The 26,024-nt window shown below is 31.9% G+C and overlaps 1 protein-coding gene across 2 annotated transcripts in view; it reads left to right on the top strand.

The window, feature by feature from the left end:
* Window positions 1–26,024, top strand: part of LOC126887948 (beta-1,4-N-acetylgalactosaminyltransferase bre-4-like) — a 115,349-nt gene that overhangs the window by 72,031 nt on the left and 17,294 nt on the right. For both annotated transcript variants that reach the window (XM_050655897.1, XM_050655898.1), the window contains exon 4: window positions 25,105–25,528. In XM_050655897.1, coding sequence (XP_050511854.1) covers window positions 25,105–25,528 — 424 coding nt within the window. The remainder of the gene's footprint in view (window positions 1–25,104; window positions 25,529–26,024) is intronic.

Here is a 26,024-nt window from a genome sequence, read left to right as displayed (position 1 = left end):
GCGGGAAGGGGTGGTATTCATCACCAGGGTAAAAGTGCAAGTTGGCACCAAATCAGTTTTATTTCTTGAGTTATGCTCTAACTAATCACCAATTTTCATACAAATCGATGGAGGTTTAAGAAAATGGGAGGTGAAAACCTTTAATGACTGCACTAACTTTCCCCTTTCATCCCTTATTGCTACTTCCTGTATCCACTGAGGTGTCAGCCTGAAAGGGGTCATACTTGTCAATATACAATGGACACATTTCACAGGAAAAACTCCATATTACTTATGACGATGATTTTTCGGCTCTAACTCTCCGTCTATAAGAGTTGATTCTATTTTTCCCGCGATCAACTTTTACTAACAAGGGTTAGGAAGAGTCTACTTCAACTAGTAAAAGTTGAGTTAAATTTTTCAAATCAACTCTTATTGCTCGTTTTAGTTGGAGTTGACTCGAAGTAGGAATAGTCAACTCTATTGAGAATCAACTTGAACTGTAAAATATATACAACAAATAGTCCTAAAGAAATATACCAATTTATTGAATTTCATCAATCAGTCAATCTCGTCCACTGCTGGACATAGACCTCCCTCAGTTCTTTCCAGTGTTCTCTACACTGGGCCGCTTGTGTCCAGCTTCCTGCCACTCTTTTTATGTCGTCGGCCCATCTATTAGTCGGGAGTCATCCACGGCTTCTTTTATTTCTGGGCCTCCTTTCCATGATTTGTCTTGTCCACCGCCCATCTTGTGTTCTAGCCAAGTGCCCTGCCCAGTTCCACTTAAACGTCGTGATTCTTTCGATGACGTCTCCTGATATTTGCCAGATTTGTTGGTTTGTTATGTGGTCTTTTTAATTTAGGGGCGGAGGTAAATTCCTCACCAACCATTAAAAGCATATAATCCGACAGGTATTTTCCTCATCAAATTTAAAGGTTCATATTAATCCGGCAGGTATTTTCCTCACCAACTCACTCAGGTAATAAAATAAAAAGGTAGATGTAATTTAAGAATATTTATTATGAAAGAATCCGAAATCCGAATATAAAGTCGTTAATTTCCTTACATTATAATAATAGTTTATAATATAATAGGCAAAACGTATAATAGAGGTGCCAATGGAGTTTTTGCTTATGGAAAAAATCAAATAAGATAGAACTTTTTATAATTTCATTAAGAAATGTTAAATAAACAACATATCAAAAAGTAGTAGGTACTCCAAAAGTGGGTGCTTCAGTTTTTATTAAACAAATGAACTGCGAAATTAATTGTTTTTTTAAATGCCGACGAAAATTATAAATTTTTGAAAAAAACTGACTCAAAAATTCTACGTAAAGAACCGAATACAAAGATTTGTCTAATATTAAATCTACAGCTTCTATAATTTTTTTATTTAGAACGCTCAAGTCACCCTTCTCACAAACATTGTCGCACTTTATAGAAGCGTTCAACGCTGCGCGCGTTTGAATTAATTTATTATAAAAATCCACAAGGAAAAAGCTTTCCTGTAGGCTGTATACCATATAATACAAAAAACGAATAAAATCCTTTATAAAAGGTATATATTTAAAAATCCCTAAAAAGGGCTACATCACAGAACTAGTTTTCGATTGGTTGACCAATCATTTTAGATAAGCACTGATGATGTGTGATTACAAAATACCTTTTATAAAGGATTCTATTGGTTTTTTTTTAATTTATTATAATTTCTTAACTAATTGATCAAACTAAATTTTACAAATTGGAAACGAAAGAAGAATATTAAAGCTATCTTAAGTTGAAATAAATAGAAAAAATATGGGCAAACGTACGGTGTGGGCGGAAAGTGAGACGTACATGAATTGTAATCAAAAATGGTTTAAAAATGTGTAACTAATACAATTTTACCTATAGGACTCTAAAATCTTACTAAACAACTTAACGTAAAAAAAATCAACTTAACGTTTTTAAGTAAATTAGAAGCAATTATTTAGGTTGATGGAACTTTTAAATACTGTACAAAATTTTTTACAACTATTTACAATTCACGGACTCAATAATGGACACTTGTGCCGTTATTCTTTTGCTTTCAAATAAGTTAGCAAATTCATATGTGATTGCCTTAAATTGTGTCAAAAATTAAACATTTTTAATCCCAAGATTGTGTATTCCGATTTCGAAAAAGAGATCCATGCAGCCGTAAGTGAAGTGTTTCTCTCTGCGAAAATAAAATGATGTAGATTTCATCTCGGACAATCATGGTGTAGAAAAATTCAAAAAGTTGGATTTTCCTAGATCCATTAGACGTACGTGAATGTTTTGCTATAGACTTTAGTTAGATTTGCTGATTACTTGGTGAACAAGGAAAACAGTTCATTACTTGAGCGTACAACCATTGCCTGTGAAAGCCTGCTTAACCATTGAAGCGAACCAGTATGTGTTATGTTCTTCTTGTGGGCTTATTGTTAGAATTATAGAATTGACGACAGTTTCTTATTTAGTATTTATTGAATACAAACTCATTTATTACATTCGGATTATATCTGAGAGCCCCCTCGACCTCTCTGTCAATTGTCCCTCTCCGTTGCCATCTTCACTTCACACTTCACACCATGTCACTAATGTTAAGGCAGGTTTACAAATATAAAGGTCAGTTTACAACTTAACACTACATAACATGCCCCTTTTTTTTTATAAAAAAAAACTAAACTATCTATACAAATTAAATACACTTGCAATATTACATTGCCACATTACTATTCTGAAAATGAAAACCTTTTTGGTCTATTTACTATTCGACCACTCCTGGTACAAAATTGATTATTTACATTTTGTCTGTGTGTCCTATCTACGTTAACATTTGAATTGTTATAACTTTGAGTTGAAATCGATGTATTGTTGTTCATATTTGGAATCTCATGCAAAGTGGAACTAGCTGCTGTACTATTTTCATGCTTAACTAACACTTCACTATCATGTCTACTAATTGTACTGGCAGGCTTTAATATGTGTTGTCTGTTCCTACGATAATGTACACCTTCAGGTGTTCTGACGACATATGATCTTGGAAAAGGACCTATTTCTATCACAGTAGCAGGTAACCACGGTGATGATGGAACCTTTTTATAAAATACATTTTCCCCAACAAACAGATTTGGTAGATTTCTTGCTGACCGATCGTGATATTCTTTTACTTTCCTTTCTTTTTCCTTCATGAATTTGCTATATTCATCTCTATCTATTGTTTTTGGTATGAGTATATTTTCACTAACTGGTAATTTCATTCTTAAATTACGTGACATTAATAACTGAGCTGGAGAATAACCACATTCTAATGTCGTATTTCTGTATTGCAATATTCCCTGATAAGGATCAGAGCCTGACTCTATACACTTGTTAAAAATATTCTTTACAGTCTGAACTGTTCTTTCTACCAAACCATTACTTTTTGGATAATAAGGACTAGAACTTTGATATGAAATATCCCAATCTGCTAAAAATGACTGAAATTCTTTTGATGAGAATGGAGGACCATTATCAGACATTAAGATCAATGGTATTCCATGTCTCGCAAATATTGACTTCATTGTACTAATTACCTCTTTTGCTGAAGTATTATTTAAAGGTGCTATTTCAAAGTATTTGGAATAATAATCTACTAATAATATATATGTGACTTTACTATAATAAAAAAAATCGACACCAATTTTCTGCCAAGGCAAAGTTGGTATTTCATGTAGTAATAGTTGTTCTGGACTATTTGATTTATGATATTTAATACATGCTGGACACTGTTCAACTTTATTCTTTATATCCATTGTCATGCCTGGCCAAAAAACCACTGTACGTGCTTGTCGAACACATTTTTCATATCCTAAATGACCTTCATGAATTATTTCTAATATGACTTGACGCAATGACTCAGGAATTACTATTTGGTTTCCCTTGAAGACTAGTCCATCTACAACATGTATTTCATGACTAAAATTGTAATATGGTTTAATTTCTGTTTCCAGTTTATTTTTAGAACTTGGCCAACCTTCATTATAATATGTTATTAATGATTGTAAAACTCCATCAGTTTTGGTTGCTGCCTGTATTTCCATTAATTTCTTTGAAGACACAGCTAAATTGTTAACTAATAGACTTCCATGTATACGTAACTCTTCATCTCCACTATCAGTATTATCTGGACCTTCTACTGGTGCCCTACTTAATGTATCTGCGATGAAAAGAAATTTTCCTGGAGTATAACTAACTTCCAAATCATAAAGCTGTAAGTTTAGCATCATCCTTTGCAAACGTGCTGGAACCTCAGATAATGGTTTCTTAAAAAGACTGACTAATGGTTTGTGATCTGTCTCAACTTGTACTTTTCTACCATATATATATTGTTTAAATCTAGTACATCCGAACTGGATTGCATACAACTCTTTCTCTATTTGTGCGTAATTTGACTGAGACTGTGACAAAGATTTAGATGCATATGCTATAGGTTTTTTGTTTTGTAAAATCACTGCACCAACTGCAAACTTTGAACTATCAACTGATAATGTTAAAGGTAGATTGTTATCAAAATATGCTAGTACTGGCGCTTGACTAATAGTTTCTTTAAGCGACTCAAATTCTCTTCCATGCTCTTCTGTCCAATGAAAACTAATATTTTTTTTCAGTAACAACCTTAAATTCTTTGTACGCTCTGCTAAATTATCTATGTACTCACCTAAATAATTAATCATTCCCAAAAATCTTCTAATATCAGCTACACAGTTAGGAATAGACATTTGACAAATTGCACTCACCTTACTAGAATCTGGATATATGCCTTCTGCATTAAAAATGTGACCCAAATATTTAATATCTGACAATAGAAATTTACATTTATCCATATTGAATCTTAAATTGAATTGTTTTGCCCTCTCTAGTACTAGTTCTAGTATTTTATTGTGACCTTCCAAAGTTTCACTATAAATTAGAATATCATCTATATACAAACAGACTCCTTGTATGTCTCCGACTATTTCATTCATTACTTTATGAAAAATCTCAGGAGCGCAGCTTATACCATAAGGTAATCTTGTAAATCTAAACCTTCCAAAGGGTGTATTAAATGTGCATAGCTTAGAACTCTCTAAATCTAATTGTATCATCCAAAACCCTGATTGTGCATCTAACGTTGAAAAATATTTTGCTTTTGCTAATTTTGACCTAATCTCATTAAATGTTGGTATGGGATAATGACATCTTTTTAAAGCCTTGTTTAAATTACGAGGATCCAGACAAACTCTCAAACTTTTATTATTTTTTTCGACTAAGACTATTGAATTTACCCATTCACTCGCTTCATTGACTTTTTCTATAACCCTCGTAGACAACATTCTGTTTAATTCTTCTTTTAATTTATCATGTAAAGAAAAAGGTATTCTTCTTGGCGGTTCTATTATAGGTTTAATATTTTTATCAACTTCTAAGTGACATATATTAGGTAGACAACCTAGACCAGTAAAAACTTCTTTATTTTTCTCTATGATAGACTCATGACTTACTAGACTAACTCTTTTAATTAATTTTAACTTTTGACAAGTATCTAGACCCAAAATTGTTTGACACTCCAAATTCACAACAATGAACTCAATACTTTCTAACCTATTCTCAATTTCACATAACAAATTTACTTTTCCTGCTACAAATATCACATCGTTTGAAAAAGACTTTAAATTTATACATGTAGGTACTAGTTCTAACTTTTCTACATTAACCTCATTAAAAATTTTTATTGACATAACATTAGCTTGTGCACCTGTATCTAAATAACATAATACATTTATTTTATTGATTCTGACTACAATTGACCAATTCTGATTAATACTGTTCTGACTAATTGTTTTAATAACAAAAGATGAATCATTTCCATTATTAGATGGTTGTTCTGTATTTTCTCTTAAATTTATATTATTTACTCTTTTAGTTAAACAACATCTTGCATAATGACCTTGTTTATTACAAAAATAACAAATAGCTACTAGTGCTGGACATTTATTTCTATGGTTTTCACCACATCTTTGACAAACCTTTCTTACCACTTGGTTATTTTCATTATTCCTATCCTGATTTGCATATAAATTATTTCTTGATCTAAAATTAAAGTTCTGACTCGTTACCTGACTTTGATTGTTTGTACCATCTACGTTATACTGTTGATTATCATTTCTCCAACTTGGACCTGGGACTTCATTCCTATACCTCGAACGATTTGAATTGTGACTCTTGTAACCGTTATTTTGGTAATCATTTGGACCTGGATCATCTTTATTCTTCTCGACTTTGTATACCACTGCTTCTGAATTTTTATTTAACTGCTGTACTTGCATTTGAGTTGTTATTATATTTTGAGCAATTTGTAATACCTTTTCTGTCTTCAGATCTGCTTCTTGCAATAGTTTTTGCTTAATTGAGTGGTGTTTAGGATTTAAACCAATAATGAACATGTCACATACCAAACTTTCTTTCAAATCTCCTAATTCACATGTTAAACTCAAATTTTTTAAACTTGTCATGAAATCTTCAATGGTTTCACCATCTTTCTGTACTCTAGTAAGAAAATAATGTCTTTCTACTGTTAAATTCTTCTTCGGGTTACAATATTTTTCAAATTTTTCTACTACTTCTTTAAATGTTACTGTATCCATGTTAACCTCAAATGACTTATAAATATTTCTTGCCTCTATACCAATGTAATGTAATAATAGAGCTACCTTTCTCGCATCATTTTCTTCCTCTAAACCTGTAGCCCTCAAAAATATTTTAAAATTCATGCACCATTGTTCCCAGTTGAAAGCTAAATTTCCATCCATCGACAAAGGTTGAATTTCATTGCCTACTATGTTACTTTTTATTTTTACAAGGACAGGTTGGTTCTGCTCTGCTGCATCTTGTTCTGCCATGGCTAATCTTTTTCTCTTTGACTGCTTTTTATTAAATTTCTTAACACTGGCCACGTGTTGTTAGGTTATGTTACGACTTTTTCTTTTGACTCTTGTAACGACTCTTCGATATTTTACTTAACTTTTTACTTCTGACACCATGTTATGTTCTTCTTGTGGGCTTATTGTTAGAATTATAGAATTGACGACAGTTTCTTATTTAGTATTTATTGAATACAAACTCATTTATTACATTCGGATTATATCTGAGAGCCCCCTCGACCTCTCTGTCAATTGTCCCTCTCCGTTGCCATCTTCACTTCACACTTCACACCATGTCACTAATGTTAAGGCAGGTTTACAAATATAAAGGTCAGTTTACAACTTAACACTACATAACAGTATGTATACAGTTTTCGGATCGAAAACTATTATTTTTAAACTGTATTATATTGAGGGCCGGTTGTTCGAACGCTAATCAACAATGATCACTATCAACAATTTAATTACTGTCACCAACTGTCAATGTCAACTTTGATTGGGTTGCTGAAAACATAATTGATTATAATTATGAGATTAGTTAATCAATTAACATAACAATTATTAACATAATTGATTAACTAATTTCATAATTGTAATCCATAATTATGTTTTCAGCACCCAAACAAAGTTGACATTGACAGTTGGTGACAGTAATTAAATATTTGATAATGATCATTTTTGATTAGCGTTCGAACAACCGGCCCTAAAAGGGATTTTTGAACTCGCGAGCTAACTAGTGTGCTCCGTACTCAAGCTTAAACGGATATATTACAATTTTATAGGTGTTTTTTAAAGCTTAAGATATAGTCTTTTAAGTGCACTAAATTATTTTACTTCAAAAATGTAATAAACAACTTCTTTTTGAGAAAATTAAGAAAGGTAAAAAATGTAATACAAAATCCGAAAATTATCAGTTAAAAAAATGTTTACACAAAGTCATCAAAATTTTTTCTGCACAACTTACTTACCTAAAATACATTTAATAACAAGCTTAAACAATATTAAACGTTCAAAAAAAATTTTTGCGCTCTTATACAGCATGTCTGCGCAACTTGGAACCTATGGAAAACTTCTTTATTATAAATTTTACGAAAAAAAGTTATTCTTCATAAAATGCTCTGCATCGTATAGAACATAGAATCTAAAATGCATCAAATATCAAATATACCTTTGTATTTAAAAATATGAATTTTGCTCAAGGGTAAAGTACCTTAGTATTTGAAAATATCGAAAATTGTTATTAAGAAAATATCTGATGGTTGAATCTTAGGATTTAGACCATGCAGAACTTTTTATGAAAAATAACTTTTTTCGTAAAATTAATAATAAAAAAGTTTTATATGATTCCAACCTACAGGGACATATTGTATATTGACTCCTCTATAAATTATTATTTAATATTTACTATAATAAGAGACACACTTTACAAAATCCAGTCTAGTCATTAGATTTGACTGATATCTTATTAATAAATTTTCTACATTTTTCAATTTTAGTTTAACCTTTTTATCTTTGATTGGTTTTGCAATATGCAAACTTTGAATTTTAACATACGTATCTACCTGAAATTCTTTAATTTTTTCTAAGAAAATGCATGATTATGTTGTAGGCTACTTCTAGAAATTGTAAAATTTGCACCAATATTAAACAATTTCGCACTACAAATTGTTTTATTACACCTCCAGTACACTTCTTCACTTTTTAAAACTTTAATTTTATAAAACTTTCACTTAATAAAAAATAAAATTTTCAAATAGCAGTAAAGGTTTATCGCGATTACTTTCTATTAAATATGCCATTGCATATTAAATATGCCAAAATTGCAATTGTGACTAAAAATAAAATACCATAATTATTAACTCATTAATTATTATAGGTTAGGTACCTACTGTAATCATAGAGCAGGTAGATAAATAATTCCCTTGAATGCGTTTTTGTAAAATCTACCTGAAATAATCACTTCGATTTTGGTGAGGAAAATACCTGTGTGATTATGGCATACCCTTCCAAACGCAGGTAAAAGATTATTTTGGTGAGGAAATTACACCCGCCGTAATTTAGAGGGTTAATTTTAGAGTCAAATGACCTCTACCCTCCAGTCAGGTTAGCATTTTTGTATTAGGCTATAATGGAAGAGTTACCTGAAAAATTTTCAGATTCCTCAAATACTGAAATACTTACCAAAAAATGTCTAAAATCTGTACTATCATATAAAATCTACGACATTGTTAAACATTAAACAAATGAATCATTGACGTAAACGAATAATGGAAAAAATCCTACACATTATTCAAATAAATTATTTTGTTTTACTCGCATAGTTAACTTTGACCGCAATACGAAGGCCACTTCAATTAAACCTTGTCATTACCACAACGATACTTTTTCTTTACTCGTTAATTCCCATTTTGACGGTAATTAAATTGTACCTATTAAGGCGTGTCGCCTAAATACAAGTTTTGTTTATTATGTATGTAAAGTTGGTGTATTGATCTGGAAATAAGCTATTCCGAGCTAATTTTGTATTAAATAATTGAGACAATTAGTTTTTTCGATGATAACGATCGGTTTTTAAGTCGTGCGGTGCTCGACTAACCACGATCCACAACAAACTGTTGTCATCTAGAACAGGGGTCACCAATTAGTTTCCGTGAGGGTCCGTTTCGACAACCTATGACACTTCCGGGGTCCGGATTTAATGCTACATGGGTGCTACTTCGGTATGCGGTCTACGGCAGAGTTTCTAGTTTGGTATGCGGTCTACCGTCTGATATGCGATCTACGGCAGTTTAGCTGATTCGGCATGCGGTCTACGTACAAAAACAAATTAGAGAAACTATTACAAACTTTTTATTTATTATTTATATTTATACTTTACTTTACTTGTCATACTTGTGCTTTACTTCACACTTCGCGTGTTATTCTTTCTAAATCCCGAACCGAGGATTAGCGGCGTGTAATTTGGGTTGCCTATATAAACTTGAATCAACGAAATGGGCCTTGAGTGTTAATTTAAAACGCTGAAAAGACCGTTTAGTGATAATAAAAAGGGTGGGTTGTGATTGCGCGCAGCGGTCAAATACCTCCTGCCCTGCGGTTCTCTCACTCTAATACCCGTAAGTTGGGTTTGGACCGAAGGGTTAAGCATCGTTTAAACACAACGACAAGTCACAGCAACTAGTTGTGATGACAAGTTGAAACGCTGTTTAGACGCTGCGATTCAATGCGATACCACCTTCAACCCAACTCCAACTTTGATAAGTTGTGCGATGCACCGTTTACACACAATGATAAGTTGCAACAACTCGATTGACCTTGATAAGTTGTTTGATTTATCGCTGTGTTTAAACGATCCTTTAGGTCTTCCTCCTTTCAGGCAAAAACCGATATTTACTGCGGTTGCATGATATTTAAGTATTGGATGTGGTAGAATGTAGACTCTTTGTATAATTACCAATTGAACAGTGCAGCTGTTAGTAATAATAAAATAGTAATGTTTGTAATAGTTTCTCTAATAACATTTCCAAAACATCACCTTTTTTGTCCAGGAAAATATGTTTTTAGCATTTTCGAGTCATCCTAACAAAAAAGATCGTGTCATTTTTCTCAAAACTTGATAGATTTCGAGTTTTAAACGATTCAAAATCTGAAAAATGCGAAAATAAGCATTTTCGAAGCTTGAGACATAAGTCATGTGTACATTATTATTTTTGCGGTTGTCAAGTGGCTAAATTGAAGTTTAAACATTCAATTTCAAGATTCTGATGAGTATTCGGGGCTTATTTCAATTTAGACCGTTGTTTTTTTTAACTTATGTAATTAGCACATTGACAATAATTAATTGAATAAATAAATAAATTAGGAAATGGTTGAATGCTCGAATAAATAAATTTTAAAGTCAAAAGGCAGATATCGAGCACTGAATTTAATTAAATCTTGCCCAAGTATACTTTCGCTCACAAGAGCATCCTCAGGGGCATTTCGTCAATAAAAAGAAGGTATCCCCAAATGTCATTTTATTAATAAATAATTTTGGTGGCAAACTTAAATTAACATCTAACTAAACACTGAACAAGGGACAAAACAGATAAATTAAATTGCCAATAGGTTCTACATTTTACAATATCATAATATTTCAACCCTTAAACCCACCGTTGTTGGAGCTATAAAAAATTACTTATCCTAAAAGAATAATTTCGGCTTGCATCGATTTACATAAAAATTTGGGATTAGGATCTCACCCTGTACTTCATATTCTATAACATGCTCAAGGGCGTCGATTATTTTTAGGGGTGTAAACTACCCCTTATTGTCAAAAATTATATAAAAACATTGTAAACTTTAATATGGGTAAAATTTGGTTTTGATTGGCTAAAAATAATGATTGTTTTATGCTTAAGGATATAATATCCTTATATATCAACCCTTAAAAACCACCCTTAAGAACATTACAATTTTTATAAGTAGATAATTTAATAGATCTATACAGAAAAAAAAGTAGAATTAAAGAATTACAAAAACATTTATTTACACAAACATACCAATTTACAAATATTATGTAGAAGTACAAATACAAATAGTTTTTAAGTCATCTTCCAGTGTACGAACCAGTTCTGTTGTATTATACATGCATTGAAAATGTTCCATGAGCAGACTATTCGAATATTTCGAAAAAAAAAAATTCGTTTTATAAACGTAGTTCCTTCATTTTTGGCGATAAAAAGTTTTCTCAAAAATGATTTTGTAGGATTTTTGAACAACTATAAGACTGTGTAAATTAAATTCCGTTAGATCCCTTACTTTTTAATTGGGGTGGGTTTAAAGGGCACGAATAAGGGGGTGTTTGCTCGTAAATAGAGGTTTTAAACGGCTATATCTCGCTAACTATTCACTGTAATGAAAACCTATGCACAATATAATTTTAGTTATTAAAAAGCTACAATTTAGTAGTCTATCTTTTTATTCGTATTTCCAGTATTTTTGGAGATATTTGGAAGTAAAAGGTAAAAAATACGAAATTGCAAAAAATCAATTTTTCTTTAAACTTTAATTTTTATGAAATCAGGCCTTTTAAATAGGTCAAACTTCTTGGGTGTATTGACAATACAAATATACAAGGAATTACAGAAAGGTAAAGACCAATTTTTAATTAGGAGGGTAGTTAGGGGGTTATTTTCACTGATTTTTTCGTAGAGAAAAGCAGGTAACGACTTTTTTTTATCATAAGTCGCTCTATTTTCATGTTAGAAATTTTATTGTTATGTTATTTTATTTATTATTAATATTTGAAAGGTTTAATTGTATACCTGAAAAAATATAATGCAAGCTTTCCTCGAAAAATTATGCATTTGACGAGAAAAGCTAACTTTTAACATGCGGTATCTTGGTTTGTATTGGTCTTAAAGATATTATAGAAAAAGAATTTAGTTTGTGTTACTAAAAGGTACAATTTTGTTATTTGCAGTTTTTTTTCATTAAATGCATATTTTTCGAGGTATTCTCAAAAAACCCTCTAAAAAAGTCGATTTTTTCGACGAAAAACTGTTACTTTCAAGCGCGAATAACTCAAAAAATATTAGTTTTACGAAGAAAATGTAAAAACCATTTTTTTCTTAAAATTACTTTTTACATCTATTTACATGGTTAAAATGTAATAAAAAATTCCCACCCCCGAGATGGGGTGGCAACCACCCCCAAGGTTTTAGCGTACAGCGGCATGATATAGAAAATGATCCTTGGACTATTCCCTACATTCTGTGAAAATTTCAAGTAAATCCATGGTGGACGAAAAAATTGCGAGCCAAAATGTTCATTTCCTCGACTAAGAGAGATTATTAATAATAATTTGAATAATATGTGATTGATGTGATCATTCATGGGTATTCTTTCATTTTTCCGACTGTAGCTATAATAATTAGCTATAATAATTTAATTATTAAATTCTTTTTTTGTCTTTATGCCTCTGCGGGTCATAAAGAACCCTTTATTCCCGCACGGGAATAACGTTTTATATACTATTATGTAGTTGGTAACTAAGCACTAAAACCACAATAATGAATTAGTATGACATAAAAATTATTTGTGACTCCATCTCGTAATTTCCCATTTATTCATTACGTTGCACACTTCGCTGGATCCTGTTTTCTCGTCTCAGACGTGTTTTTATTAGTTTTCCAGCAATTTCAGCGAAAGGTGCGGAAAATCCACTCTCTAATTAACTAGAGAAACAAAATCCTCTTTGTAAACTCGAAAAATAAAAATAGAAACTCAAAAGTTCTCTTCGTGCGGTTGGGAACATTTCGAGTGATGCTTGAAGACGTGGTTGAGAAAATAATTAGGGAAGTTGTTTCGTAAGTTTTGAGGTTAACTTTTTTAGTTTGGACCATATACATTTTTACGGCTGTGCTAAAAACTTGGTCTTGTTTACTAGAATTGAAAATATGTCACTAATATTTTCTATATATTTATATACTAAGGATTTCCACAGTTTTCAATGTGTTCCTTCACTAAACTGTTCTCTCCAGTTCTTTCTGTTTTGCCAATCCTTTTCCTGTAGATTTCTTATTTCCATTGTTTCGTCCACTTCATCTCTGAAATATCTTTAGGGTCTGCTTCTCTTCGACTTATCGGGCCCCTCTCTTCGACCTATCGGGCCCCTCTCTGTTATTCTATTTATCCAACGATTTTGGTCTTCTCTTCTGCAGTGCCGGATTTAGGGTACTTGCGGCCCTAGGCCAAATTACCCCGAGCGGCCCCCGATAACTTCACGATTATGTAATTAAAGCATAACGTTTATTTTAATTTTGCTTTTTAAAATTGGTACAACATACAAAGCATAACATAAATGAATATACATCTTGAAATGTTGTAATCACTAATTAAATAATCTTTGTTTACAAATTTGGCTAAAACCCCAAATCAGCTCTAACAACAATTTCTATATTTATAGAAAATATATCATTCAAAAAGGCAACCAACGGCAGTTATTTATAAAATTATTAATATTGCTAAAATTATTATATTATAAATTAATATTGCAGTTAGGGGCATAGGCGCAAAATGTTGCCTGCCAAAATGTTCAATGTGTTTTAAATGTATTATTTTTTTTTTCGAATCCTGAGAAAACTAATAAGTACAGTCGGAAAAATGAAAGAATACCCATGAACGAACATATAAAACACGCTGTATTTTCCTGTCACCGTGTCACAAAGAAAATTGTCCAGTGCAAGTACATGTAACAATAATTATTACATGTACCTACTTGCGCTGGCCAATATTTTGTGTGACACGGTGACAGGAAAATACAGCGTGTTTTATATGCTCGTTCATGGGTATTCTTTCATTTTTCCTACCTGTATTCTTGAAATATTTAAATGCAGAATGAAAGATTGAAAGAATGAAAAAATGAAAGATTGTTAAAAAAGTTTCTTTGGAATGATATATTTGAAATTAAAAGTCACACTAAATGTGTCTCTTTTCTTTGTCTCTTTTTTTCACCTACTTATTAAAATAAACATTATAGAAGTTTTCAGAGACTTTTGGCCCTCGGTAATAACGTAATCTTTCATTCTGCGTTTAAATTTTTCAAAAATACTTATTAGTTTTCTCAGGATTCGGAAAAATGAATACATTTAAATCACATTGAACATTTTGACAGGCGACATTTTGCGCCTATGCCCTTAATTGTTAAAATTAAATAGCATTTATTTCATCCCTGGGAAAAGTAGATACACGTACAACAAAAGACTAAAAAAAGCCGAGTTGAAAAGACATTATAAGTAAAAGAACAAGCACATATGAACTGTAACAGTAATAGGCTACGGTACTAAAAAATAAAAATATTAAGAATACCACAAATAAACTTTTAGATCGCAGTGGCGACGCGTGAGTTTTTCTAAAGTGTTACCAAAACCAGATGTAAAAAATCTTATTTAAAAAAATATTTTGAACCGCCCAAATATAAGTTTTTGTTTTCAATCCTGTGGGATAAAATTAAACAAATCACTATTCCCAAATTATATGTATGTAATTATGTATATGTAACAGGTATAACAATAAATAATAAACAAACTAAACATATTATTCTACCATAAAATTAACATAAAAAAATGAACAAGTAGGAAAAAGAACAGATTTTGAAAACTATTGTTTATATTTTAATTCTTCCATTTTCAATAATATCAGTTTTTTCTTTAAAATAATATACAAGTAGAATGACTTCAAGTAGTTGATCAATTACGCAATACGTAGCAACACTCTTCCATGTTTAAATGCACGCATACTGTAATCTGTAATAGGTACTAAACCAACGTGTTACCAATCTTCAAAATGGTGACACTACTGATATGCACAGCGTGCCCGCGCGCCGTCTCTAGACCCGTTGCTCCTTCAAAATTTTCAGAGCTAGTCCCGACCGATAGCGTGGTTTCTCCTGCGTACCGTTTACCAGTGCCAGTATTGGTAACAGCATAATAATATAAGGCGCGTTCCAAGTGACATGAAAACCGTCCTTCGTACTGCCCTCGTCATGCGCATTATAAAAAATGCGTTCCAAGCGAACATGAACGATGATTGGTATCGTACACCGTGTTGTTCCAAGCGATCCATGTACCGCTTCGAAATCGGTAACTGAACGGCCCTTTTGATACATGCCTTCAAGCAGAAACTATTTGTACTGACTTGCGCAGTTAGGATTGTTTTTATTTTTACTGGTCACTGCTATGAGATCAGCTGATGATTCAATAATAGAATAATCCACAATTTACGCTATTAGTACCTGTGAATCTTGATTTCCGTTTAAATAATTATTAATTCTTTTTTTTTTTCAAATTAATCTTATAAAAATGGATAATTTATTATTTTCTTTTTTCATAGAAGACAACGATTTAATGTCAGATATCGATTCTGGGGAAGGTTTTGAAGCTGAAGTGATGTTTAATGAACATGTTAAGTCCACTTTACATCAACAATAAATTGAACAAGAAATTGACAAAGTTATTTAAGGTCAAATTTGGCTTATACAAAACACAATTCTACATCCAATTTTGCCGTGAATAAAAAGAAAATTGACAAAATAAAACATATCCAATTGTTCTATTTCATCAAATTATTTCACTTTTTTATTTCAATTTTACAAATTTGGTATTGAATAACTTTGTCAATTTCTTATTCAATTTATTGTTGATGTAAAGTGGACATTAGAAATATTAATTTTTAACCATAACCATCTAGCAAACTACTAGTGGTACAGTGGTACTCGCACTGAAAATGGCTCAGGCGCAACTCGAACTTGAAATGGTACACGAATTCGTTCCAAGAGGGTTACGTACCGGTAATCGGATCGAGATCGAAAGAAAACCGTTCAAGGGCGATTCTGCGCATTAAAACAGTCCAATCGATTTCGTGGCGGTTCAAGGGATCGTACAAATGTGTCGTCTTGGAACGAACCTATAGATAACGTGCCATGGATTCACATATCTCGCCAATATTTTCGTGCGTCTAGTTGGCTATTTACTGAATTAGGTACTATTAACAAGTATTTCTGTTGGTAAAAAATATAAATGGCATTATTTCGTAGTAGTCATAAAATATTTATTTGTAAGATTTGTAACTGTTACCAATGGTAACAGCGGTTACATGGACGCGTCGCCACTGTTAGATCGTTAAATTGTCACATTATTCTCTTATACTGAAAAACGTCAATGTAATGTTCTTAATTTGGATAAAGTTGGATTAGTGATTAACATTGACACTAATTCCACTCCATACTCATAATAAATCTCATATCTAAACTCTAAACACTCACTTTTCTACCTTTTTGGCTGCAAAATCTTTGATCAAATCGTTAAATTCTAACGCCCGGTTTCATAATCAACTTAAAGTTCACTTTAAACTAAAGTTCACTTTTAAAGTTCAGATTTAACCATATGAATTGCATTAAAAAAGGTACCAACTTAAAATTTAAAGTCCACTTTAACTGATTATTTGTATATATATAAAGCTTAGCATTTGAAACAAAACTAACCAAACTAGATGACAATGTAGAATCTTTGTCAATTTTTGATTCTTTTCAACACGATATCTTTCTCCATATGCATTAGATGTCATCATGCATAGTAGAATGTGCAAAGCCGTGTCCATATTCGGACACGGCTTTTTTTACACATTTTTTTACCAGAAAAGTTTTTTTACAAAACGCTGCGGCCCCCTTTTGCTTGCGGCCCTAGGCCGCGGGCTAGTCGGCCTAGTGGTAAATCCGGCACTGCTCTTCTTACATGTTCCTACCAGGTTAATCTCTTCTGTTCGATGTAGTCTATTATATCTGAGTTTATTCCCATTCTTTTCTAATCTCTATGTTATTTATTCTATCTCTTCTTGTTACTCTGTAGCTTCTCCTGAGGAATTCCATCTGTGTTGCTTTTATTTTGTTTTTGGTTTTCACAGTGTAAATTTTCTCCAATTTTTACACTCATAAGTGAGAGTATAATACTTGTCATGGTATTATATATTCTTCTTTTTGTTTTTATGCCGATGTTTTTATCCCACAGTACCGCGTTCAATTTTTGTATGCAGTCTCTTGTTTGTTCTAGTCTATATTTATATCTTCTTCCATTGTTCCTTTGTTTAATGTTATAAAACCTAAATACTTGCACTTGTCTGTTCCTTTGATTAGTTTACCTTCGTCTATTTCCAGCTGTTTTGTTTCTGTATTTTCCGTTGCTAGATATTCAGTTTTCTTTAGGTTTATTTCCATTCCATTCTTTCTATATTCCAGTTCCAGTTTTCTCATCATAAAACTGAGGTCATCTTCGTCTTGTACGATCACTATTTGGTCGTTAGCAAAATTTAGAGTAGGTATATAGATATTTGTTTCTCACTAGTATACCCATTCCTTCTCACTTTCTTTTTCATGATTTCAGGGTTTTTTTCCAGGAATATTTTGAACAGGGTAGGGAATGTAGAGCAGCCCTGTACTGCATATTCTACTGCTAGTTTTGATAGCTATACTTTGTTATTATTGTAGAGTGCTTTTACTGCTTTTATTAATATTCGTGGAACTTCGACCACCTAACATTTTCTACAGAGGTTTATTCCAGTAAAGTGATCAGTATAATCTTTGTATTTTTATATAATTCGCTATAGAGAGTTCTTTGTAATATTGATACAACGCGTGGTTGAACCTTATTCTTCACATACCATTCTCGCAGATGTGTCCCAATGTCCTTCTCAATGTTTTTTTTAAGTATTGATAAGGTTTATTGTCTTTTATATAGTCTTTTATATATATGTTGCTACAACAATCTCTACCTATTGGATTTGTGGCCCGAGCTTTTAACTATTTTTTTTCACCGTCTACAAATTGAGCTTTTTGCTGCATAAGTAAACCGACACCCGTTGTCGTTAATGATTTCTCTCAGTGCCGGAATAACCATTAGGCGGACTAGGCGGCCGGCTACGGCCCGGGCACTTGATGGGGCCCGCATCCCACACAAATGCATTAATTAACATTTAATTATTTAAGCAGCTTTTTAAAAAAAAATTAAAATGTTAAAAAAATCAAATAGGGATAACTAAGACAAAAAAAAAAAGAAAATGGTTAATTTATGATTTTCAATCAAACTCAGTGTTTTGCTTTTTCTTTTGTCAAATATCAGAAAAATACAACCGACTTCAAGACAAATTAAGCAGTTATCTTCAAATGCATTTTTATATTCCATGTTCTAATCAATTTGGTAAACCGACGGGCCTTATAGACCATTCACTCATGGTAAAATATTGCAAAACCTCCGGATTTTAAAGAACCTTTGGATTTGAGAGAGAGAGAGAATATATGTTTATTGTCTAAGAAAAAATCTTGTTGACAAACACTGTTTAAGAGTTTTAAATAAATAAATTAAATTAAAATATGACTAAATATAAAATATAACACATAACACATTTACATTATATAACAACTACAAAATATGTAGTATTGTCAAAAATAAAAAACAAACAAACTACAAGCTGTAAAACTAAATCACAAACAATAATGACAAACAAATTGACAAAAAAAATATATATATATACACAAGATCACAAATACATCAGCTCCAATGGTCCTCAAAAAATTCTGTCAGATCATAATAGGCCCTCTTAGCGAGCAGTCTATCTAATGAATTTCTAAACTTTCTAATAGTTTCCAAATTTTTTATTTCACTAGGTAGTTTATTAAAAATTTTGATGCCGTTAAAAATAAATGAGTCTTTGACTAGTGTGCTTCTAGGTGTAATCAAAGCTAAATTGCTAGCAAATCGTCCAGATCGATTATTATTTTCATATAGATGTTTATTCTTAAAAATAATGCTTGCCGTTTCCAAAATGAAAAGAGATACAAGTGTAAGGATACTGTGTTTAATAAATAAAGGTTTACACGTTTCTCTAGAATTTACCTGGCACAACAGGCGTACTGCCTTTTTTTGAAGCAAAAACACACTACTGAAAAGCTCCTGACTACACGCTCCCCAAAACTGAATTGCGAATCTAAGATGTGACTCTACTAGTGCAAAGTACACAGTTCTTGCTTGGGCAAAACCAAGCTCCCTTCTAGTCGACCGTATTGCATAGCATCCAGATGCAAGTTTTGAATTCAAGGCTTCGATATGCGATTTAAATTTAAGGTCAGGATCAATATTGAGGCCAAGAAACCTGACGGACAGCTGAGGTTCAAGTTCCAGATGTAATTCAGGCATAACATGTTTAAAACACAGAAGCTTGGTTTTAGAAGTGTTTAATGTCAAAAAGTTCGCCGTGCACCAATTTCCAATCATTAAGAGTTCCCTACCTACAGATTGGCGTAAGACATTCAAATCTTTAGCATGCCATATAAGAGTGGTATCATCTGCATAAAGGGTGAAATGAGCAGATACATCAAGGTAGGCTAAATCGTTTATATATACCAAAAACAGAACTGGTCCCAATACCGAGCCTTGGGGCACTACCCAAGTTACATTCATCAAGTCAGAGTCACAGTCTGTTCTAACAAACTGACTCCTACCCGACAAATATGACTCCATCCAACTCAGTGACTTATCTTTAATTCCGTAGTGTTTAAGCTTCTGCAGCAGCAAACCATGATTGACACAGTCAAAAGCCTTCGTCAAATCACAGAACACTGCCGCAACCATCTCGCCTAAATTAATATTATTGTAAGCTATCTCTAAAAAACTGAAAATCGCGTCGGTCGTGCCAGTGTTACCACGGAAACCAAACTGTTTCGGACTTAGTAGTTGGTTAACCTCTAAAAATTGTATTAATCTTGCTTTAACAATTTTCTCTATTATTTTTGCCAACGTAGGTATCAGAGAAATTGGCCTGTAATTGGAAGGGTTTATGTGATCTCCACCCTTGTGCAATGGAATTACAACATTTATCTTCAGGAAATCGGGAAATGTGCCAGCATTAAAACTATCATTAATTAAAATAGATAAAACATCCAAAGCAGAGTTTGGTAGATTATTGAAAACTCTTATAGAGATGTCATCATAACCCGAAGAGTTTTTGTTTCTGATTGATTTAAATATCTCTTTCAATTCCTCAACATTAGTATCATAAATTATGAAGGGACACATAACTTCTGTTTTCTTCAGATATGACAAAGGGTCTGTACCATGTCTCAACTGTGCTGTTAAAGTTTCGGCTATGCTACAGTAAAATTCATTACAGTCATTTGGAAGTGGAGTGTGATGACTATTACCTGATCTGTGTTTACCCCTTAATTCATTTATTATAGACCAAGTTTCCCTAGTTACATTTGAGGAGTTTTCTATTCTATGCTTGTAGCAGTTTTCTTTTGCAGTTTTAATAACATTTTTGTATATCTTTTTATATTGATTATAATAGGTAACAAACCATTCATCTTGGTAATATTTTTTGATATAATGGAGCGATCTCATGGTTTTGCAGGAATTTTTAATGCCATTTGTAATCCAAGGTTTTCTATTTTTAATTTTAATCTTTTGTTTAGGAAAAGACCTTTCAAAAAATTCACATATTGTATTATGAAATGATTTAAATGGCTCAGACGATTGTGATAGGAGAGAATACCAGTCAAGACTCTCGCACTTTAATCTAAATTTACCAAAGTTAGATTTACTATACAGGCGACCAATTTTAAATTTATTTACACTATCTTTACCTTTACTAAATTTCTTAATTTTGATAGAAGCAACAACTGCCTTATGGTCTGACAGATTGGGGTCAAATACAATACATTGAACATAATCTTTCTCAAAGTTAGAACAGAAATAATATATTAGAGTTTGAGACAATTTAGTGACACGTGTTGCTTCATTAACATGCATTTTTAAATTAAAACAAGTGAGTAAGTTTTTTATTTTCTTTACTTCATTGCAATCATAGTTCAGAAAGTCAATATTAAAATCACCCGTCAGGATTATTTGACTAAACTTTGGAATCCTCAACAACATTTGAAACAAGAGCTTGGATTGACATGAAATTTGGTATAAGCATTGATAACATGTCAAAGAAAAAAGTGATATTGTGCCAATGTGTGTTTTTGCTCCACGGTTGAGTACAACCCTTCTCGAGGGTGAAAATATATACCGGCAAAATACGTCCGGAAGTGGATAAACTGACTAATTCTAAGCAACTTTTGTTCAATAGAGTTTTTTCATCAAGTCAATATACATTTCGGGATATTTGCAAGTGAATATCTTCATTTTTCAACAAAAAATAACACGTTTTTAGACGGTTTTTCGCAAATAACTCAAAAAGTAAGTATTTTATCGAAAAAATATCTTAGCAAAAATATAGCTTTTAAAAAATTGAAAAAATGGTGTATGTGTGCAGTCTGTAGACCCAGTACAAGCCGAGTTGTAGCAAAAGAAAAGAAGGTTTTTATTCGTCAAATTCCAAATAGAATATTTTAACTTGAAATAATAAAAAAATGAAGCACTTTACATGGAAAACTCATCCTAACTTGTTTAAATGTTTAAAAAAGCATTATTCTTGTTTAAAAAAAATTCTAGCATAAAAAGTAAGCAAGATACGCTCAGAATAAAGTTGATCCTATTTTCTGGATAAAAAAACTGGTGAAAATAACCCCCTAATTAGCATCCCAAATGAAATTAATCCTTACTGCTTCACAAGCTACTTTACTTATTTATTGTTTATATGCTCTGTGAGTTTTATCGGTACAAAGTGCTTATTTATAAAAGGGCTGTAGTAGAAAGGGCTTGAACAAGTCACTAATCACGAGTGTATGCAATTTTTTTTATTTGGCTTAATGCCTCGACAACTAATGGCCGTTGGCATGGTAAAGTAGATTTTTCCAATCAGGTACCTAGTGTAACGGGTAGTGTGTGTGTTTAGTAAATGTCTTGTTACTTAGCAAAGTCGTCATTGTTTTTGCAAAGAGACGCTAATTGTATCCGAACGTTTGCTGACCCTACGGTGAGTACCGATTCCACAAGGATAGAAACTATTATCATTTATTAATTTTTAATTAATGAAAAATTCTCTACCCAGGGTATGCAAATTTTGAACAGTCATATCTTAACTAATTTTTATCTTCCAAACAAGAAAAAATTTAAAATATTCAGAAATGCAAAACCTACAATTTTTTTACTGTTTAAGATTTTGAAAAAAAAACATCTTTTTCAAAATTTCAAAAAATTTGTTTTTACTTTAAATCCCAATGTTTTGAAATATAAGCACTGTGAACCGGTGAAACTTACAGATCATATAAATAATATACAGTATGTCCCTGTAAGTTGTATCCATATGGAAAACTTTTTTATTATTAATTTTACGAAAAAAAGTTATTCTTCATAAAAAGCTCTGCATGGTCCAAAACCCAAGATTCAATCATCAGATATCAAATTTTATGAATATTATACGAGGTATGTCAAAAAGATTGAATTTGACTCAAGAGTAAAGTAGCTTTATTTTTCACAATATTGAAAATTGCTATTATGAAAAGTTGTTTGGAATTAAAAACTATATTCTAATATGCAATTACATTATTCTAATTGAAAAAAATTTTTTTTTGAAAAATTATGGATAACTAACATTATTTTCAGTAATTTTAATTCTAATAACTCTTTTATTATTAATTTTACGAAAAAAGTGATTCGTAATAAAAAGTTCTGCATGGTCTAAAATACTATAAAACCTAAAATACAACCATCTTATGTCAATTTTATACGAGGTGTCTCAAAAAAGATAAATTTAGAACAAAAGTAAAGTACCTTTATAGTTCAAAATATTTCAATAAAAAGGATGTAATTACATACTGAAACATGGTTTTTAATTCTTAATAACTTTTCGCAATAACAATTTTCGATATTGTGAAAAATAAAGGTATTTTACTCTTGAGCCAAATTCATATTTTTTGACATACCTTGTATAAAATTGATAAAATTTGACATAAGATGGTTGTATTTTAGGTTTCAGACCATGCAGAACTTTTTATTAAGAATCACTTTTTTCGTAAAATTAATAATAAAAGAGTTATCAGAATTGAAATAACTGAAAATAATGTTAGTTATCCATAATTTTTCAAAAAAAAAATTCAATTAGAAGGATGTAGTTGCATATTAGAATATAGTTTTTAATTCCAAACAACTTTTCATAATAGCAATTTTCAATATTGTGAAAAATAAAGCTCCTGTACTCTTGAGTGAAATTCAAACTTTTTGATGTACCTCGTATAATATTCATAAAATTTTATCTCTGATGGTTGAATCTTAGGTTTTGGACCATGCAGAGCTTTTTATAAAGAATGACTTTTTTTCGTAAAATTAATAATAAAAAAGTTTTCCATATGGATACAACTTACAGGGACATACTGTATCTACTTTTTATAAGTTTTTTCAAGATTTTCATATATTTTCAAGATTTTTTTGCCAAAAAAAGGAATCAACATTATTTTACGCTTTACTTGCTTAATTTTGATACTTGAAATTTGTTAAAAAAAAAACAAAAATAAAACTTTTTTAATACTTTAAAAAAGTTGTGATGATTTTTCACCGAAAAGTGCTTCATTTTTTGGTTATTTACGTTGAAATATTTGATTTGTAATTTGTTGAATAAGAATCTACGTTTCATTAGCTCCAGTTCTGCTTATACTGGGTCTACATACTTTATACATATTCCATTTTTTTAAATTTTGTATACGCTATATTTTTTCTAAGAATACTTAATTTTTGAGTTATTTGCGAAAAACTTTTTTTGTTGAAAAACGAACATATTCACTCGCAAATAACTCAAAAAGTATTGATTTAGTGAGAAAACTCGATAGAACAAAAGTTACATAGAATTAATAAGTTTATCCATTTTCGCACTTATTGTGAATGTATGTTTTTTCACCCCCGAAGGGGTGGCACTCATACCCAGGGCAAAATCACATATCGACACAATATCCCTTTTTTCTTTGGCATATTAGCTATGGACTATCAATGAGAAGTTGTTGCGAAATGTAAAAAAAAGAAAAATGATCTTTTTTACATTGTCGTAATTTATTTTTAGAGTAACTAGGTACTTCCCAAAACAACATAAATATCTGTAAATTTGTTTTAAGTAAATGGTCGCTACAAAGGGGCCTACTTCTTATGGCCGCCTAGGGCCCCATGGTGCCTTAAACCGTCACTGATTTCTCTCATCTGTTTGAATATTCTGCAACACTAGAACTCAACGATTTATTAAATAGACAACAAAACTTAAATTTTAAGCGTTTCAGGAAGCCTATGGGTGATCGAGAACCAAAGTTATGGCAGTTTTAATTTTAACTTTAATCTGACGTATCAAATACGTGCATTCGTTATTATTTGTCCTTCCGAACTTGAACAAACCTGTAAACTAAAGTTGTACAGTGGAACCCCGATAAGTCGGCCCCGATAACCTGGATGTCCGGATGACCCGGACCGATTTTTATCCGACAAACATTTCAACAATAAAAATGTATGTAATATAATATTTAAGAGAAAATGGGTATTTGTGTAATTTGAACTATACGATAGTAAAAATGACTCATGGCACACGGCGGCAGAGCGACGTTCATTGTCTCGGATTATCAGAAACAACAGGCACCTGTATTCCTTTATTTATTTCAAACTGTCTTAGCATTGTTTAAAAAAGACTAAAAGACTATTTAAAAAATTCTTTGTATTTGTTTTTCAGTTGGTAGAATCCCCATCATTCGAACACCAGTACCCACAGTCCAAGGACTAGAGAAACAATTTACTTGGCTTAAACCCGGGGGGCACTGGCAACCATCCAACTGCAAAGTGTTAAAAAGTGTAGCTATTGTGATTCCATATCGATGTAGAGGGGAGCATCTGCTTCTGTTCCTGCAGCACATGCATCCGTTCTTAAGGAAGCAGATGTTGGATTATACTATTTTTGTGGTAGAGCAGGAAGGCGATGGACCGTTCAACAGAGCCATGTTGATGAACATCGGGTTCGACGAGGCGTTGAAGAGCAGAAAGTTCGATTGTTTTATCTTTCATGACATAGACCTCTTGCCTGAGGATGATCGGAACTTGTATACTTGTCCCGAACAACCGAGGCATATGAGCGTCGCTGTAGATATTTTTAAATATAAGTAAGTACACTTTCATTCTTCTTATTCTTCATGTGCCTTGTGTGTTGCAGACGTTGGCTATCATCATAGCAATTTTAATTTTGTTTTTTAGCAATTTTAACATTGGCGTAAGTTTTGAAGCCATGAGTGTCTTCTTCTTCCGGGTCCGCGTTTGCGCTCTATTTTACCCTGCATTATCAGTTGCAGTATAAAGTTCTGCAAGCAAACTTCTTCTTCAAGTGCCCTGTCCGTTGCGAACGTTGGCAATTAACATGGCAATTCTGATCTTGCTTACGGCTCTTCTGAATAGGTCGACCGATGTGAGTAGAGATGCATCAAGTCAAACTAGTTTGATTTTATTCAACAAACTTGACTTGACTTGAAAACCAAACTTTTTTTGTAAAAAAGTTTGACTTGACTTGTAATATCTTTAGGTTTGACTTAAAATCAAACTTCTTCAAACAGTTTGAAGTTTGAATATCATATTGCGCAACGTGTTTATTTCCAATTCTAATTG

Source organism: Diabrotica virgifera, chromosome 7 (assembly GCF_917563875.1).
Source record: "Diabrotica virgifera virgifera chromosome 7, PGI_DIABVI_V3a".
In the NCBI taxonomy this organism is placed as follows: Eukaryota; Metazoa; Arthropoda; class Insecta; order Coleoptera; family Chrysomelidae; genus Diabrotica; species Diabrotica virgifera.
The sequence above is the reverse complement of the archived record's forward strand: the minus strand, read 5'-3'. Positions and strand labels throughout refer to the sequence as shown.